General features: G+C 46.0%; 1 protein-coding gene across 6 annotated transcripts in view; it reads right to left on the bottom strand.

Moving 5' to 3' along the window:
- Positions 1-14,939: 14,939 nt before the first annotated feature.
- TRIT1 (tRNA isopentenyltransferase 1) overlaps positions 14,940-19,688 on the bottom strand; it is a 39,036-nt gene continuing 34,287 nt past the window's right edge. For 5 of the 6 annotated variants that reach the window (XM_037149389.2, XM_037149390.2, XM_053660387.1 and 2 more), the window contains 3 exons: positions 18,445-18,554; positions 18,014-18,131; positions 14,940-15,759 (listed from right to left, as the gene is read on the bottom strand). In XM_037149389.2, coding sequence (XP_037005284.2) covers positions 15,599-15,759; positions 18,014-18,131; positions 18,445-18,554 — 389 coding nt within the window. In that variant the 3' untranslated portion in view covers positions 14,940-15,598. The remainder of the gene's footprint in view (positions 15,760-18,013; positions 18,132-18,444; positions 18,555-19,688) is intronic. The other variant, XM_037149392.2, reaches the window with a different exon arrangement.

The following is a 19,688-nucleotide window of genomic DNA, read 5'->3' as shown; positions in this document are numbered from 1 at the left end:
ATTCAAAGGATCCTCGATGAATAGATCCTTTTGTACTTTATCATCTGTAGAATATGGTAAGGGAAGAAAATGTTGAGAAATATATGTACCAATAAAAAAAAAAAAGCTATGTTTATTCGCCCTGGCTGGTGTAGCGCAGTGGATTGAGTGCTGGCCTGTGAACCAAAAGGTCAGCAGTTCGATTCCCAGTCAGGGCCAGGTCCCTGGTTGGAGACGTTCAAGAACCAACCAATCTATGTTTCTCTCATTGATGTTTCTCTCCCTCTCTCCCTTCCTTCCACTCTCTCTAAGAAGAAGAAAAATCTTTTTTAAAAGGAGATATGTTTATTACCCAAACAACTGAATTAACTCTCTAAGTTATACAAGTGTGAAACTGGATTCCACTCAGAAAAGGCTTAAAATGTAGAGAGTATGAGTATAAAGTTACCTCAAGAAAATGACGGTCTTACCAGTGAATAAAATAAATGCAAAAAATAGGTGGCGAGCCCCCAGGTGGTGGGGCCGTCGGAACACAGCACCACCAGCCCCGGACGACGGCAGCAGTGCGGCCACGCAGGACAGGCGCTATAGCAACGTGCACGCCATCCCACGGGAGTTCTGGGGTCGCACGGGAAGGAAATCGGCCCAAGGAAAAACTGGCCTTGGATCAGGAAGCGGCGGTCTCTCGCAGCCCACAGAAGCACCTTAGGCCTCGGGGTCAGAGACCAGGACCCGGAAACCCTCTTTCTCTCCCCCTTGGTGGCATCCCTCACAGGTCTGCTTCTTTTCTCCTCTCGGCATTTCTTTCTGCCCACGTGAACACAACAAATATTTATTTTGTGCATATGCCCAAACACGGCTGTTCCACTTCCATGTTCAAGTGCACCCAGCGAAGACCGAGTTGCAGTTTGAAGTTCTCAGGAGTGTGAGTGGTCCTCCACTGGTCTAATCAGCAAGGACCCAGAAAAGCGGAGCAGCTCTAACCTCTAAGGGGTCTCTGATCCCACCCCCCTCGCCCACCAGGAGGACTCTCCATCTCTATGTAAATTAGTGAATGTGATTAGATAAACAGGAGGAAATGCCCCGGGGCAGAGACCAGAGATCACGGGCCTGCCCCAAGCGTCTCAGCTCCCCGACCCTGAGTCCAGCCAGCCGGAACATTGGAACATCCGGTTCAACTTTTTCCGGCTTCCACATTCCACATCCTCATCACGCCTTACAGCCCACTCTGCATCTAACAGTCCGGCTTATCTTTCGATGTAAATCAGATTTATTCTACCCCGGCTAAAAACAAATAGACAAAACAAAACAAAGAAAAAACCCTCTTCTGCTTCCTCCTTTTGCAATTAGAATAAAATCCCAAATCCTTACCATGGACTCTCAGTCCTACCAGAACTAGCCCGAAGCTGCTTCTCTGAGTTTATCTTTCATAAATCTCCACATCATTCGCTCTGCTGGAGCCCCACTGGCCTTATTGCTCGTCCTCAAACATGCCAAGTTCACGCCTCCTCAGAACCCTTGCCCTTGCTACTTTCTCTGTCCCATATTTTCTCATGGCCGACTTCACATTGTTCCAGACTCAGGTGGTATCAACTCTTCAGAGGGCCTTCCCTGATCGTCCTATTTATTTTTTTAAATATTTTATTTATTTATAGAGAGAGGGGAAGGGAAGGAGAAAGCAAGGGAGAGGAACATCCATGTGTAGTTGTCTCTCACATGCCCCAACTGGGGACCTGGCCTACAACCCAGGCATGTGCCCTGACTGGGAACCGAACCAGCGACCCTTTGGTTCACAGCCCGTGCTCAATCCACTGAGCCACACCAGTCAAGGCTGATTGTTTATTTAAAGTAGCCCTGGCTGGTGTAACTCAGCGGATTGAGCACAGGCCTGTGAACCAAAAGTTTGCTGGTTCAATTCCCAGTCAGGGCACATATCTGAGTTGTGGGCCAGGTCCCCAGTACAGGGTACGTGAGAGGCAACCCCACACTGATGTTTCTCTCCCTCTCCTTCTTCTTCCTCTCTCTCTAATAAGAAACAAAATCTTTTTAAAAATTTAAAATTAAAAAAACATAAAGTAGTACCACCCACCCCAACACACACATGCTCTCGTCGTTCTGTACCGTTTTTCAGTTTAACTGAATCGGACTTAATACTTGTTGAAACGGTCTTGTTTACATTTTCTTTCTCTCTGAACTAGAACGTAAGCTCCATCTGATTAGGGACCATATCTGTCTCACTCTTTGATATTTTCCCACCAGCAAAAATGAGCCTGGCATTGAGAAAACACCAAAAGCACTCGCACCAAAGCCGAGTAATTTGGTTTCAATGTTCATCTGCAGGCAAAGGTTTTGGAGCTGGACACCCCGTGCTCACCTCCCTCACTTCCTGTCTGTGTCAATGTGCATAAAATTATTTAAATTATTTGTGTTTCAGACTCCCTAGATGCAAAATGGGGAGAAGAACACCTGCCGTATTGCTTTGGGATTAAATGGGTTTACACATGTACAGCGCTTACAAAATGCTGGTCACAGAGTAAGCATGCAATATGTGTTCACTTATTATTCATTATTCATCGCTGGTCCATTCATTTGAGTTCTTAAAACTCATCTTTCACTCTCCCGATCTCCCCACCTCCTCTTTTATTGTCACACCTTTATCAGTTTCCTCTGTGTTCTGAGAGTCCTTCTGAAGTTTGTTCCTTTGCTAACAATGACCCATTAGGCTCACGCTGGCATTTGTCACTTCCACGTGGTTTTTAATTCCACAGCCACATTCTAGTCTCCTCCACATTTCCTTGTCTCAGCTTATCCCATCTGCAAGGCTGCTGGTTGGAAGTTAATTACGCACCATCTTTTTGAAGTCTATGGCCGTATCAGGCAGGCGTGGCCTGCACTTTCTTCTGTTCCTTGCCATAGGTCTTTTTTTCTTTTTAAGTTGGGCAGCTCCTCTCAATTTTTCAGGGAAATGATAAATCAACTTTTGCAACTATAAAATATTTTGCTTATCCTTACAGAGTAAGTCTGCAGCCTAGGATATAGACCAACCATCCTGGTCTGCCTGGACTAAGGGGCTGCCCAGGACACGGAACTTTGCGTGCTAGAACCGGGAAAGCCACAGACAAGACGGATGAGCTGGTCACCCTACTCCAGCTGTAGACAGCATCAAGGAGGACACGGACGTTCCTCCAAATCTGTCACAGGAGGAAACCTTATTTTCTGGTACTTAGCACTACCAGCACTTCCATGTGGCATTTCGACATGTGAAAGTCTCTCCGAAATAAAACAAAACAACTTCCTTTAACCCCACACTTCCCTTTGGCGGCCACCCTCTCCCCGTCCTTTCGTAACTTGAAGAGCGGACCACACTCACTGTGACTACCCTCCACCCTCCCACACTCCTCGACCACTAAGTGCCTTCTATTTGCTAACCATCAGCTGAGCCTTCTCTTACCAGGGTTACTGCAATGCCCTTGTCACTAGAACCCACGGAATGTGTCTCACTCATGGCCTCTCTACCCACCTTCCTGCTGCTCACTAAAGGTCTTCCTGCTCGGCTTCTGTGACCCCAGCCTCCTGCCGCTCCCCTCTCTCACTCTTGGGTTGCTGATGCAAGATTCTCTTCCCTAACTGTCGGATGTTCCTCAAGTTCTAGACCTTTTCTTTTCTCACTACACCCCCTGCTCGAGTGACCTCATCCTCCACAGCTTCAAATAACTTCAATGCTGTTGACTTAGAGATTCCTATCTCTAGCCCAGAATTCTCTCTGGGTGCAACCTGAATACCCAGTTCTTCACTGCATTTTCCATTAGGATTCTCCGCAGGCACTTCGTGCTCAACGACACCCAGACTGAGCTCATCCTCTGCCCTCAGCCCACTCCTGCCTGCTTTCTCCAGTGCCCCCGCCTTGGCCAAAGGCACCAGCAATCACCTGCTCGAGTGAGAAGCCTGAGCCTTATTCTTGACCCCCTTCCTCTCCGCCAGTATTTAACCAATCATCAAGTCCCATAAATTCTACCTGCCTAGAACTTTAACCACCGTCCCCCGTGCCCCTGCGCTATTCCAACCAGTTCGCTCTCCACATTGTACTGGCCATCTCTCCAGGAAACACACCTGATGTTGTCACCTGGGGGTAAATGACCTACAGGGCCCTCCGTGACCTGGTTCCTGCAGACCACTCCTGCCTTTCTCCTAACACCCTTTACCTGACTCACTCCTGTTTTAATTCGTTTTTTTTTTAAGATTTTATTTTTATTTATTTTTAGAGAGAGGGGGAGGGAGAAAGAGAGAGAGAAACATCAATATATGGTTGCCTCTCACATGGCCCCCACTGGGGACCTGACCCACATCCCAGGCATGTGCCCTGACTGGGAATCGAACCGATGACCCTTTAGTTCACAGCCCGAGCTCAATCCACTGAGCTACACCAGCCAGGGCTTTACTAATGTTTTCTTAGATTCCATTTTCACAAAGCCTCCCCAGACTTCACCAAACTGGGTCAGGTATTGTACGATTGTGCCTGTTCCCCGAACATCTCTGTTATAGTATTACCACATCACTGACAGAGCATGGAAGGCTGGGAAATCTTTGAAGACAGGAATTGTCTTGTTCACTGATACACATCTCTAGCACCTAGCGTGGTGAATAGTAAGTGCTCATCAAGTGTGCTGAATAAATTAACAAACAGATGTTCCTAATTATAAAGCTCTTATCTGTTCATTAGATTAGACTCCCAACGTCCTTTACTTGCCTTCCTGCTGGTCCAGTTCAAGCTATCATGGACCTGAAAAAAATATACAACTACTTTGTTGAAGAAATCATTCGAAATACCTAGAAGCGGTAGTGGGAGGATGGAGGGGTTACGACAGAGAGAACACAGCCCCTGAGCCGGGAGACCAGCTCCGGTCACAGCTCTGCTCTTCTTTGCGCTCTTGTGGGCGACCCGCTCAGCCTCTCTGGGCCTCCATTTCTCCACCCGTGAAATAGAAAGGCTGATCTAGATTGGTGACTTCCGAAGTGTGTTCCATGGGGAGGGGACAATCAGAAGATGCAGGGCCCCTGTGACCCACCCAGACCCCAAGCTACTCTCTTTCAATCTGTATGACACATTGGGGGTCAGGTCAGATTTTATTTGGAGGAAGAAAAAAAAGATCCACAAGTTGGGAAACAACTGAACCAGATGACCACAGAATTCTCTGCACGTGTCGCATGCTGATATTTAAGACAATGGAAAGCCATTGAGTGCCACTATCAAGCAGGTAACTCCAGCCCTGGCCAGGTAGCTCAGTTGGTTAGTGTCTTCCTCATACACCAAGGGCGCAGGTTCGATTCTCAGTCAGGGCACATACAAAAATTAAGCAGTAAATTCACAAGTAGCATAACAAATGGATGTTTCTCCTTCTTTCTCCCCCTCTTCCTCTCTCTCTAAAATCAACAAGTAATAAAAGAAGAATTTTAAAAGGGCAATTCTTAAAAAGCATGTGAAGATTCTGATTGTGGGTGCTTCCATCTGCCATCAGGAACCCACAGGTTTTCGTGGGATTCTACATCATGATGCTGATCTACAAGAACAGAGACATTTTTGAACCCACAAATAACATTTACATAAAGATCTTTACCCCTCAATCCCTTTGGTATTAACAAGGAAGCTCAGCAGAACACATAGCCTAAACGATTTTAAGTCTCACTTTCAGGTGGCTCGTCACCCAGTACCTGGTGACTCAGAGCCCCAGTAAGTCACACCAAGAATGCACTGAACCAGGGGCCTTGCGTAGACATGGCCTTGCTTTTATGTGGGAAGCGCTCAGTAGGTACCATGTGCCAGAGGGATGTAGTCAGACCTGGGCTCTTCTCCTAACCTGTCATTTCACGGCTCTGTGTCAGTGCCATGGACACCCATTGTGTGGTCTGCTCAGCATCGATCCCCCGCCCACCCTTTCCTGAAACTGTTCTCCCCCAACCCCATTCTAGTCATGTGGCTCTATGGGGAGTTGCCACGTTTAGGTAACCAACCAGCTTTCCTGCTTAGTCCAGGAGGAAACAGTAGAATTCAGCTCTGTTCAGAGTCCTTCTGTGAGGTATTTAAACTTGGGATGCAGGTCCACTTTGCAGTGGGGAAAAGCTCTGAGAAGTGAGGTATGGAAACTTCCAATGTCCACGTGAAGAAAACTGGAAAGAAGTGACATCAGCCCTCAGGGAAAGGAGGGGCGGAGGCAGTGCTGGCAGCGTCCAGGTCCCTGATGGCAGGTGCTCCTGACGCCCAGCCGCACCTGACCCGCTGCCCCTTGGAAGGGGCTGTTATTCAGCTCATTCTGGGATTTCATGAGCCAAAAAATCCTTCTCTAGAACATGGTTGGCACAGGACTGCATGACTCAAATTGGCTTTTAGTCCTCACAACTAAACCGATACCAGCCCTACATTGTCACTTAAATAGTATGAGTCTGTTTCCCCATTTGTAGGAACTACTTTAAAGGTTTTTGGCACAATCTAAGGAGATAGATCTAACTTTATGAAAACCACACTGACTATAAATACGTACGGATGACTATGACGGATGTCTAACAATGACGATAATTGTGAGCGCTGCCTAGCGGGGCTTGGACTCGCAAAAGATCATCCCTGCTGTGAGCAAACAACTGTCTTGCTGACTGGAAGCCAGTGACTCCACAGTGGATACCCACTGCCTGTCTGCCCAGCTGCCCTCTCCTCCCACCAACCCACACATCCCACTTCTGGAAATCACCCCACCTCCACTCCACCCATTTGGTTTCCATGGGAACTGCCCTGTTCTCTAAGACTCCACATCTGGCCTAGTTGATGGGCCTCAGGGTAAGCTCCAGACCCAAGCTGGGCTAATGTAGCTTTCCTAGGAGCTTTTTCTGTAAGTTGTGATACAATACACGTAAAACTTACAATCTTAACTATTTTTAGTTTAAAGTTCAGCAGCGTTAAACATTGCACTCTGTTGTGCAACCATCATCTCCAGAACTTTTTTGTTTTGCAAAACTGAAACTCTATACTCACTGAACCACTATTTCCTCCTCTTTCCAGGCCCTGGCAACCTCTATTCCACTTCCTGCCTCTATGAATTTGGCAACTTAAAAAAAAATGAAATCACACAGTATTTGTTCTTTTTTGACTGGCTTATTTTATTTAGCATGTCCTCAAGGTTCATCTGTATTGAAAGATGTGTCAGAATTTCCTTTCGTCTTAAGGCTGAAAAATACTGCATTGTATGCACAGACCACATTTTATTCAACCATTTGTCTGTCAAAGGACTTGGGGGTTCTTCCCAGTCTTTGGCTGCTGTGAATAATGCTGTGGACATGGGTGTACAAAAACGTCTTCAAGACCCTTTTAGTTCTTTTAAATATACAAGGTCTGTCTGGAAAAAATCCAGCCATTGTTCATATAATGAGAATGGTTTGTGCGACGATATCAATGTAACCTGGCAGCCAAGGAGAGGGGACTGGAATGCAATGCATGAACAATGACACCTTCACTGTACTGGTCAGTGGGGGCGGTAGATGCTGCAGAGTGAGCATGTGTACTGTGTGGCCGTCACATTCAAAATGACTAAGTAGAGCAACGAATCTCCATCAAATTTGGTGTTAAGCTTTAACATTTATCTATAGAAACTATTGAGATGATTCAGAAGGCCACAGCTATGGGCAACTGGTGACTCCCAGCTTCACCATGACAACATGCCAACTCATGTACCACGTCTCATGCAGTTTTTTGGTGAAAAGTCAAATCACTCCAATGACTCAGTCCCGCTAAAGCCTAGATTTGGCGCCCCGAGACTACTGGTAAATTGCCAACACTAAAATCACCTTTGAAAGGGAAGAGATTTCAGACCATCAGTGAGATTCGGGAAAATACGAGGGCAGCTGATGGTGATTGGGAGAACTGTGTGAGGTCCCAAGGTGCCTACTTTGAAGGGGACTGAGGTGTCATTGTGCTGTGTACAATGTTTCTTGTATCCTGTATTTTCTTCACGAAATGTCTCCATTTTTCACATTACATGGCAAGACACCTTCTGGACAGACCTTATATACCCAGAAGTGGAATTACTGGATGATATGGCAATACTATTTTTAATTGTTTGAGGAACCTTCATACTGTTTTCCATAGTGGCTGTACCATTCATTTCACATTTAAACCAACGATGCACAAGCATTCCGATTTCTCCACGTCCTCATCAACATTTATTATTTCCTGGTTCCTTTTGATAGGCAGGTGTGAGATGTACGGGCGCTTCTGAACTTCGAACCAGAGAAAGCATCAGTGCAATCTCTCGGATGTAAAAGCTGTAGGAGGTAGAAGTGACCGAGGGAGCCTTCACAGCACCAGACCAGGTAGTATTAGTTGTACCTGGGCCCTCGATTCCCTCCTGCCCTTGAATTTGATGAGACAGCTCAATAACCCTATCATAAATTCACCTTTTTGCTTAAGTTAGTTTGAGTTTGGCTTGTTTCATTGGACATTGGCTTGATTCATGGCTTGTGACCATGAACCTTAACATAAACAACTTAGAAGAACAGTTCTTCAGAAATCTTTTTTTTGCTTTTTCTCGATTCCTTCTTCTAAGGAGATGGGCTATACATTTGTACATTTTTAAAGCCCTCAATGCCCCTGGAGAAGGAAGTGTAATGGTCTGGAGTCGGCCTACAGTGTGCCATCCACCGCTGAGCTCCCTGAATACGTGTGCCTGTTTACACAACGGGGAGTAAACTACTTTGTCCATTGCAGAGTCGTCTCAAGGCATGCAGGTACTCCGTGTGAGGCAGCCATGTTTGCTTTTAGACACGGAGTTGTGTCTGGCAGGACCTCGCCTCCACAGCTACTGAGTACCCACTGCATGTCTCACATCTGTCTTAAAATGGGACTGCGAATTTACTCTCCAGGGGGAACAAGAGCTAGTACAGGGCGTATGTGCTGTAGCAGGGCAATGAAGAGGTAAAAGAACATGATATGAGCACAGACTCTGGAGCCACCCACCTACTTTCAAATTCCAGCTTGCCCTCTGGAAGAATCTCTGAAACTCTGCTACTGGTTTCTGCAATTGAAAAATGATGCGTCTACAGCCATACCACCCTGAGTGCACCTGATCTCGTCTGAAAAATGATGATACCGCCTTACAGGGCTGTGGAGAGGACTAAATGAGTTACTAGGTGTAGAGTACTCAGAACACGACTGGCGTGTAGTGCTGTATGAGGACTTGCTCACATTATGTATTAACTGCTATGGGAACACAAAGAGAAGCCGAGGGAAGCTTTGTCTACAGAGAGGACATCAGACTTTGGCTTTGAGAGATGTGTAGGCGTTTACTAGGTAAAAAGGGCATTTCCAGTGAAGAAAACTGTTCAAGCAACCAAACTAACTCATGAAGAAATCAAATGCATTAAATAATGACAAAGACCTGAAATCTAGTTGGGCAGCAGATGAAGCCTAAGGCACCGTTTCTGGCCATGGGCACTGCGGACCACCAAAGTAGTCAGGGTTTGCCCTGATAACTTTTGGGAACTGACACCATAACCAAAACCAACATGTCAGTGGCATTAACAATTTTTCCCGAATGAAGCAACTCCAATTTATAGCTACACCTTACTGGGTACTGCAGTGCCAAGCACGATGCTGTTTTCAGAAGGACCTCATTTAATCCACAGGATGTCCCTGAAATGGAGGTGGCAACTCCATTTCCTACTAAGGAAACTGAGGCTGCCTGAGCATTTTTCCCAAGGTCGTGCAGTGTTATCAGATAGGAAAGTGTCCGGCTGTAAATACAAATAGTTTGTTTTTCCCCACATAAAAAGACGTCTGGTGGTATGTAGCTACAGCCCTTTGTCCAGCTATTCCACAGCGCCATCAAAGTACCTCCTTTCTGTCCTCCGCACCATCTCTAGAGTGTTCGCATTGGCTTGGAGTCTCCTTGCGTCTCCTGTTCCCTAGGATGGCTTTTCGAGTCTCATCCTAAAAGCTCACCAGGCCAAATTTTGTCAAGCTCTACTTTTTGAAATATTTCAGAGGTCAGTTCATACAATTCACTGATTTCATAGATGGGGAAATGGAGAGATTTGCCCTTAGCAAACCATCAGAGCTCATTAGTTAAACCAGCCTGGATTCGGTGCTCTTTCTGTTACTAATTTAGTGGAGACTGCAAGTTGCCCACCAAAATCTGCTCTCCATTCTTTCTTGGCACATGAGTAGACTAGAGTTCTCAGCCTCCTTTGCAGGTAGGTGCAGCCACCGGACTAAACTCCTGCCAACAGAAAGTGAGAAGTACCCACAGCCACTGCAGAGTCCGGGCTGTAAGGCATCAGGTGTGCTTCCTCTGTGCTCTGCCTGCTTCCCACTGGCTGGAACCGGTGATGACCCAGCTTCAACTGCGCGGGTGATGACAATGCCCCCCAGAGATTGGAGAGGCAACACGATATAAGGAACCTGTGTCCCTGAATGACCGCTTGGAGCAAAGCCGCCCTGCTGACCTGGACTGCTCACTTCAGAAATGTTAACTCCCCTCAGAGTTGTTATGTGAGAAACAAACTTCTTTGTTCTTTAAGCCACTGTATTGTCGAGTCTGTTACAGCAGCTTAGCTTTTTACCCTAATACAACCATGCAACTTCCTTTGTGCGTATTCAAAATAGCGTTACAAATGACCAGTTAACCATCTTTTAAGAAAATAGCCCTAACCTCCCAAGTATGTGATAATCAAATAATGAAATTTCTTCCTGTGGCTACAATCCCAAGATTGCTTCATCCTGGTTAAAGGCTATTTAACAATTGAAATGGATCTTTTATGGAGAGACCCACTTAGTTTTTATGTTTTCATGCAATTAATTCAAGCAATATTTGACTTTCTAGATGCCGGGGACACAGACAGGGTCCTTTCTACGTATGGAACGTTGTTTTGTTTTTAATGTTGTGCTGTTATCCTCTTTAGAGAATGTGGGACTGAAGCCAAGAATATAAATAATTACTGAGAGCTACAAAGGGTCAAACCACGTACCTATTGATCAACTGTCTCTTGCTTAGCCCCACAAATCAAGCAAAATATTTTAAAGACTAAGAGTCCAGCTCTGTTTTCAAAGTATTTCCTAACCGCTTAGAACAGCATTTTTTGAACTGTAATGTGTCCAAAGCCTATCAAGATTTTTACTTTATGTCAATGATGTATCAATAAAACCAGGGCGAAGATTTTACTAAGAGAGGCAGATGGACCTAATAGCTTGCTGAGTGTTGGAATCAATTACCAAAGTCACTGAGATAGCTCTGGCCCTGCCCGAGACTCTGGGCACCTGGGCGTGTCTGCGGACTGATCAGCTGAGGCTGGCTGGTACCAGACGGCGTTCCTCGCCCTCACTCCAGGCTGAACACACAGCCCAAAGCTGGTGCCCGTGGTCCCTCCCCAGTCTCAAATGAGGTTTGCTGAGATTTAGTTGATTAGAGGTCTGCCTGGCTTTGGGCTGTGACGCATGGTTTGGGCCTTAGTCTCCCCATCTGCACGAGGTGATATGGCTCCTCCCATCTCTACATTTATGACAATCACTAGAAAGAACTACTTTCCTTCACCACACTCAACAGCGAAGTCACTCAGAGGGCGGCAGGCAGAGAAGGGAAGCTCCGCCTCCGGCCGTGCCTCAGACCAGGGCACCAGCTGATTTCTGGTGCTCTGCCCTCCCCAGGCTCTCTGCTGCTGGTGGACAATTCCATCTTGCTGAATTTACAACTTCTAAGATAGGAGCCCTAGGCGCAACCACAGTGCATTTAACTTTGTAGGTGCTTCCTTGGTATTAGGCACTGTTTTTTTTCTTCCAAGAAATTCCTGATTTCCAATTGCGAAAAGCAACAATTTCAAATGGTGTGCCACAAGAATTTTTGAAACATGCAATATGACTATTTAGTCAGGGACACTGACTTCTTTTCCCCTAGATTGTCAAACAAAAAGTGACAACAGCCAACGCAACAAGAGCCATCTGATGTGAATCAATCAAATTACACTTTTTTTGTCAGATTAGCAAAAAACATATATTTTTGGTGGGCCACAGAATTTTAGTAATTAGTTTATGTGCACTGAGAGATGAAAAAGGTTGAAAATCACCACCACAGAGATAGCAATGAATTCAATGGGAAGCTGCTGCTTCAGGTATCTCAGATGGAAGGATTAAAGGCTGAGGTAGGATTATTAAAACTAGTTTTTCCTGCTTGTCCACTGAGACTTTTTAAAAGCTTTAAAACACATTCAGCAACATGAGTGAAGAACGTTTCAGAAAGACTAAGGTCCCTGCGTGAAAGCTGCCTGCTGACACAGAGCTCAGCAGCCTGCCAGCTCCGCCTCAGCGCCGGCCCCGCCACTCCCCAGCTGCACTCCTCCGCTGAGCCTCTGCTGAGCCTCTGCTGAGCCCGCGTCCCCATCCGTCAGCAGGAACAGACAGGAACAGAGACGGCACCCGCTCCCAGGGCTCTGTGAGAAGATATGTATATAAAGCGCTGGTTCTGCTCAACTCAAGAGTGTACGTTGCACCCCACTTCCAGTGGAACACGTGGCTTCCCTGAACTAATTAATAAACTGATTGGGAAAACTATCCCATGTTTAAAAAATATTTTTTAAAATCCTCACCCAAGGACATTTTTTCACTGCTTTTAGAGAGAGAGGAAGAGAGGACGGGAAAGAGAAACATCGACCGGTAGCTTCCTGTACATATCAGGACTGGAACTGCATGCAGCCCAACCAGGGACTGAACCTGCAACCTGAGCACATGCCCTGACTAGGAATCAAACTCACAACCTTTCAAGTTATGAGGTGACGAGCCACACCACCCAGGACAAGGAAAATTATACCATGTTTAAGTGTAAAAAACAACATGGGGTGGATACAATGCTAATTTCTTGTTTAACCAGAGAAAATTTACTCTTGAGATTCGTATCAGTTAAGGGCGGGTGAGGCTCAGGGGCCCTAGACAACCCACCAACTGGGGGAACAGGGGGAGGAGAAGCCACTGAAATGAGGCCGAGAAACCCTGCCCTCCAGATCGCACGGTGCCACGCCTGCAGCCCTGGCCTCCGACCCCTGCCCTGGCGTCACACTGTGCCACCTCAGCCACACACCTCCCCCAACACACACAGACACTCCCATCACCAAGGTGCGGCAGGTCCTTATGTCACCTGCTGTAACAGCAAGTGTCCTTTCTTTGCGGCCGTTATCACAGCTGTGATTCTGTGCTTGACCGGTGCGGACTTTTTGATCATCACTGTATTCCCAGCGTCTACCACAGCACGTGGCTGATACACTCTGAATACTTACCGGCTGAATGAACGGGCTGGCCATAGCTTAGCATTCTTTAGGGGCTGGTTTCTGCCTGAACCCTGGCGTCTGAATGAAGTCTGGCATATGAAGGTGGGTACACTGAGGGGCCCCTAGGTCAGCGGTCAGAGCCAAGAACAGGAGGCCTGGCAGGGGTGGCAGGGGAAACTCATGCACACCCAGGTACCGCCAACAGGTGAGGTGACAGATGAGGACAGTATGTACCATGTGCTATATCCTTTGGGTAAGAGAAAAATAAAATTGTATATATCTGTATTTGTTTGGTTTTGCTTAAAAACTCTTGCCCTGGTCAGTGTGGCTCAGTTGGCTGGAGCACTGTTCCGCAGCCAAAAGGTAGCCAAGAGGTTGTTCAATTCCTGGTCAGGGCACATACCTAGGTTGTGGGTTCAATCCCCAGTCTAGGCACTTGTGATTAACAACCAACCGACACTTTTCTCTTGTACTGATGTTTCTCCCTCTCCCTTTCTCTCTCTAAAAGCAATAAAAAAATGTTCTTGGGTGAGGATAAAAATAATTTAAAAATTTAAACTCTTAAGATATATAAGAAACTGGTAAGTGTTTATCTATGGGGGAAGAAGGAAGTGAGGTGGGGAGATTTCTCAATGTCTTTTTGTATCATGTCGATTTCTGAACTATGTAAAAAAATGTAGTAAAAAAAACTTTAAAAAAAATGTTAGAAGAAAAAAACAGAGCAAGGCTCTGGAATTCAGTGCTGTTAAAAGGTCCATCAAGCTCGACAGCTCTTGCACTTTATCCTCCCCTTAGGTGCCCAGCTAACAATCCATTCACCAAGGACTGCTGTTTAAGGTCCAGCAGAAACGCTCCTTCCTCCACGATCCCTTCCCCAGCCCTCCACAGAGAAGTTCCACACAGCTCTTATGGCCTCTGATACTCTCCTACCCAGGTTGGTTGTCTGTGCATATATATTTGTAAGCTCGGTAAAAGCAAGAGCTACACCTCATTTGATCTCTGTATCCCTATTGCCTAGTTCAGGGCCTCTCATATATAGTAGACTCCGAACAAATAAAGTACTACTTGAGAGGGGAAGTTATTGCTTAATTGGTACAGAGTTTCTGTTTGGGGTGATGGAAATGTTTTGGAAATAGTGGTGATGGTTACACAACATTGAGAATGTAATTGATACTGCTGAATTATAAACTTAAAAATGCTTAACTTTAGTCCTGCTGGTGTGGCTCAGTTGGTTGGAGCATCATCTGTAAACCTGGGTCCGGTCCCTGGTTAGGGCGAGTGGCGTGTAGAGGAGGCGATCAATCGGTGTTTCTCACTCACGTCAGTGCTTCTCTCCTCCTCTCTCCCTCCCTTCCCCTCACTCTAGATTCAGAGGGCGTGTCCTCCCGTGAGGATTAAAAAAATGCTTCACTTCATGTCATATGAACACATGCATATACGTCACATTGTTGGCAGCTCAGGTCATTCCAGAAAGAGCCTCAACTGGAGCCAACATAAATCTCTAATAAAGACCCTCTCCACACGTCTCCCAATAAACATTTGCTAACAAAATAAATAGCATGATCATATGAAGAATGTCAAATCTGAGAAAAGCTATCTGTTGATAACAAAGCACACTGTGTATAAACTGGATGTGACATATACATCTTTATAAGGACTAAAGAGGCTCCTGCAAACTTTTTCTTTATTTAACTTTCCTCAAAAATAGACATTCCTAACTCAACAGGAAGACAGCAGTGATAGTAACGACCCCACCCAAGGACCTCAGCAAGTGTCCCAGGCTCTGATTTTCCAAGCCCCATGTCGCAGCCACCATGGACTGATTCTCTCCTTCTCCATGAATTCCAAGCACTGGTTGGGTTCACTTAACCATCTCGCTGGGGCCAGTCCTTTCCTGCCATTCACTCAAATACAGAACTGATTTGTGAGGCTCACAAGTACTTCAGTCAGTCATTTTTAAAGTGTCTGCAAATTAGATATTTTTAGCCAAAGTCAGTGACATAAAACTTTTTTTTAAAGGACATAGTGAATCCCGGTACTCGTCACCAAAAAGATCCTCAAGTGTAAAAAAGTGCTATCTGTGCCTTTTTAAAAAATAAAACCTTTACGGTTAACAGAAAAAAAACCCTTCTGAACGCATCATTGCCAGACACACTGGCCACAGCAGGAGCTGACAAGACCTGCTATTTCCACGACAGAGAACATTACACTTTAAAATCACACCACTGAATGACAGGGCACTCCTCTGTCCAGCCTGGGACACAGACGTAAGCCTCCCTCCTGAACTGGATCCCTGCCACCTTTGCAAAGATCCCGGACGTGTCTCTTAAACACTGGGTCTCAGCTCTTCCCCTGGGGGTCCCATCTCTTCAAGTTCTTTGTCACGGTCTGGGGAAGTACTCTGACTTTCTATGGTGGTGACGGCATCTGAATCCAATCTTCTTCTCTTCTTCAGTTGGTGCAAGTGGGATTTTGATTTTATATGTGCTAACAAAACAACAACAACAAAAAATCATTAGGGTTTTCTATAATTAATCCTAGAATAAAAAATTAATGACACAACTGTTCTCTTCAACAGTAATAGGATCAGCACATATATTGGTATAGCTGCTTAGCAATTTTAAAGGGACAGTAAGTTTTATGGCCTGCTAGCTAGCAAACTACAGTGAGCTACAGTGAGCAAAATGCATCCTGCTAGGTTGCCTTACGCCCCTAATTCTCCCAATAATCTTGCAGACAGTACTATTCCACTGATTTTATACAGGAGGAAACTGAAGTTCACAGAAATCTTACATTTTGTCCAAGACCACACAGCAGGTAAGTTCCTCAGCTTACTTACAGCTTCAAAAAGAGACCCAATTTTCCAGAATCAAGACTTTTGACTCAATTTTTCAGTATGGGGCCTCCTGTTACAGATAAACTTCAACTTACACACCTCAAAAGACAGGAATCCAAATTCCCATCTGCACTGCAGGACAGCTGCCCGGCCCCGCCGCAGGCCTGCAGCACCCGGAGATGCCCTGCCCACTGCCGCCCTGCTCGCACAGGGTGTCTCTCCCGGTCTGACCTCCCTCTGCCTGGGTCAGATAAGCCATTTCAAAGACTGACTCACAAGGCTCACATTATCCAAGCACACAATGCTCCAGGCAGATAACCAGACACATTCTTTTCTGACTATCCCTTCTGAGGGTCCACAGAAGAAGTAAAGCTACTGTTCCTGGTATGGATTTCTGACCTTACTCCACAGTTCCCACCCTCTGACCAACTCACACGGCTCCTTTCCCTAGCTTGTTCTTTTTCAATGAAATCTTATTTGGGAACACCTACAAATTCAGACAACTAGATTAAATTCTATTTTCTATGTATTTAACTCTTCATTTTTAAGAGTTTAGAAGCAAAAACAAGGAAGAAGTCAGAAGTCAAAGAAAGGTTCACTTTGGGGAAGAGTCAGCTTTGTTCTCTAGCTAGAGCTTAAGGCAAAAAAAAAAAAAAAAAAAGGGGGGGTGGGGGATGCTCTGGACCGCCTCTCCATGGCAGCAGAAGACAGGCGCAAGGACCTGACAGATGGCACTATAGAAGGGCTCACACAGGCTACGCTCACAAAGGCTCACAAATGTTGCTTCTCTAAGGCTACCCCTGAAGGACACTGGACAAATCAAACCACTAGGTTTCCTTTAGAAAAAACAATCAGACATTTCTCTCTCTCTCCTTTCATCATTATAAACCAACAACAATCGAGGCTTCTTCTGCTGCTTGGGCAATCACAGCCGTCCCCAGTCTCTGACAATGGAGTTCATTTTGCCAGAGTTACCAGTTAATAGTAATCATTCTACTGGTTGGTATGGGGAGAAAAATGTACTTCTAAGAGAATCCCATGCAAAGCAGGACTCTGAACAGAAGGATCCCAGCCACTAAGTAGCCTGACTGTACAGAAAAGGAGTGAGCCTTAAACAAGTTTCTACATGCCATGTAAATTCAAGGAGGCTAGGGCCCTTTGGGCTCTGACTGGACGAGCACAGAACTCTAGCAGGAGTGTGGTGTGGCTCTGTGGCAGAGGCAGACCCAGGCTCTGAAACAGAGACAGAGCCTGCATCGTGCAGGGCTGATCCCTGGCTGGTCTGAAGTATCTTATAAAGAAGACACTATCAGTAACCACCTTCTTTATACATGATTGACAGCCTTGCTTTCACGCTTTGCTAGGTTGAACATTAAGTTTCCCTTAACACTCTTCATCAGTTTTAGCAACCACCATCATTTCAATGGTGACCTTAAAAATTACCAAAGAGACACCACTTCTGAAGAAGGTACTCAGGAAGAGTAACTTCCTGCTCCCTCCCAGCTGTTTGTTTCTTTGGTGAGGAACCTTGGGTGAGTTGCCTGGTTTCCCTTACAATCCCACCTCACCCCACTAAGGTCTAACCATGAAAGGCCAAGGAACTCCTGGAAGGCAGAATCAGAAAAGGCCAAGGGGCTCTGGAAAGTTAACTATCGACCCTGCAGTATAAAATATCTACTCTAGCTGAAGCTAGAGGGCCCATGGTCTTCCTTTGAAATTCAGAATACAGAGATAACTGTCCAGTTCAGAAAGGCATCCACGAAATTTGGGCACAGGCTCTGAGGAATCTGGCCCTCCCTTTACAAATAAGCAGACTCTGCATTCAACATTGCAAAGACCTTAAATATCATGAAGTCAGTGGGACCCACCCTTACAGATTGTTCTATGCCCTTCCCCAGACTCTACCTGCCCATTCGCGGTCCCCAATGATGATTCGGTCACAGAGGTCACACATGTGATAACTTCTCTTGTTCTCAGTGTCATTGTGTGGCACCCTGACTGGAACAGCAGCAGGCTTATGGCCCTGAAAGAACAGCGGGGGAAGCGGGGAGAGGCATTCAATCCAAAGAGACTTGGATACTATTCTGATATTAAGGGTAGTGGTCCCAAGATTCCTTTTTCTCATCCCAGAGAGCAGGAGGGCTGTGAAGTGGTTTTAGAAACAACTTTTCTGAATGTGAAAATAGAAATGCAGCCTTCAGAAATCTAAAAGTAGCTAGCCCTTCTGCTCTATTACATGGAAAAGACAGCTTGGTTCCCGACAGAGCAACAAAGGTGTGAGCTAAGGAAAGCTGTTGGAAAACCAGACCATAGACAGTACCATGATTAATAATTACCTGGACGAAACTCTGCACAATTTCAAGAGCAGGTTCAAGAACAGACTCCTCCCACTTTGAGACATCAGATACTTCTAAGCCATACACTGGAGGGACACTGGGACCAGGTCCTAAAGATGACAAAGAAAAGTTGTGAGAGGTCAGCCCCAAAACCTAATCTACTCTGCTTCCAGGACTTCAAAATCCACAAAGGAAACATGCGGGCCAAAGGAATTAATATTCTGACCATGCCATTCATTCTTACTGGAAACATGAACCTAAGAGCTACATACAATCCAAGAAAGACCTAGAAAGCTGACTTGTCTGCAGCCAACAAGTCTAGCTATATAATCCAAAGTCTCAAGTGTAGGATCATCCAAATGAGTCAGGAAAACAATACAGAATAACAGCTCTGGTGACCGTTGTGTGGACTATAATATAAAGACAGCACACTACAGGAGGGAATAAACTAAAGCTTGAAGTACTTGTGAATGAGTGGAAGACTGGGGGAGCCACGAGTACAGCCACAGGCACTTCATCCATCTGAGCCAACCACATTCAGTCCCTGCTGGTAGCTTCTCCAGTCTGTGGACACACTAAATTGCCTTCCACTGCTAGGATAACCCAGTTGCCTACAGGCAAAGAGCACTGCCCCATGGACAAAAACATCAAAGTCCTCAAGATGCCAACGGCTGGCAGGTGCTAGCCTTTTGATTGTGCCAACCACAAATAAGATTCTTCTTAAAGTGGACTGGGCTGCACCTGCCACCACACGGAAAGGTGAGACTGGGAGGGTGCAGGCAGCATCCACAGCACACCTGGCCTTGGCTAAGCTCTGCACCTGTTTCCAGGCCACTCTGTATTTTCCTTTCCCCCCTAAGTCCTTTGTTGGGCTTCTGTGCCCTGTCTAAGCACCTTTCAACAAGTTCTCGGCTCCCAGCTGCTATTCCTGGCTTGAGGCCAAGGCCAAGCCCGGGTGGGGAAGTCCCTCTGGCTTCTTGCCAGAACCATATCCCAGCAGACCAGCCCTGGCCAATCACATACAGCTCCTGATTTATGGGGCAGCTGTGCCTTTCACACTAGCACCAGGACTGTGCCGGCGCACGCCTGAATGAGGAATGGGCATATGATGCACTCACTGTGCCATCAACCCCTCCTGACTCAGGGATGGGGGAGTTACTGCGGCTCTACCACAGGAGGAAGTTCCAAATTATTACAAAAAAACATCTTTTGTTACAGACTAATTATAGTCCTGGGGAGAAGAG

The sequence above is a fragment of the Artibeus jamaicensis genome, unplaced genomic scaffold (genome assembly GCF_021234435.1).
Source record: "Artibeus jamaicensis isolate MK-2021 breed Jamaican fruit bat unplaced genomic scaffold, CSHL_Jam_final scaffold_847, whole genome shotgun sequence".
Lineage (NCBI taxonomy): Eukaryota > Metazoa > Chordata > Mammalia > Chiroptera > Phyllostomidae > Artibeus > Artibeus jamaicensis.
The sequence above is the reverse complement of the archived record's forward strand: the minus strand, read 5'-3'. Positions and strand labels throughout refer to the sequence as shown.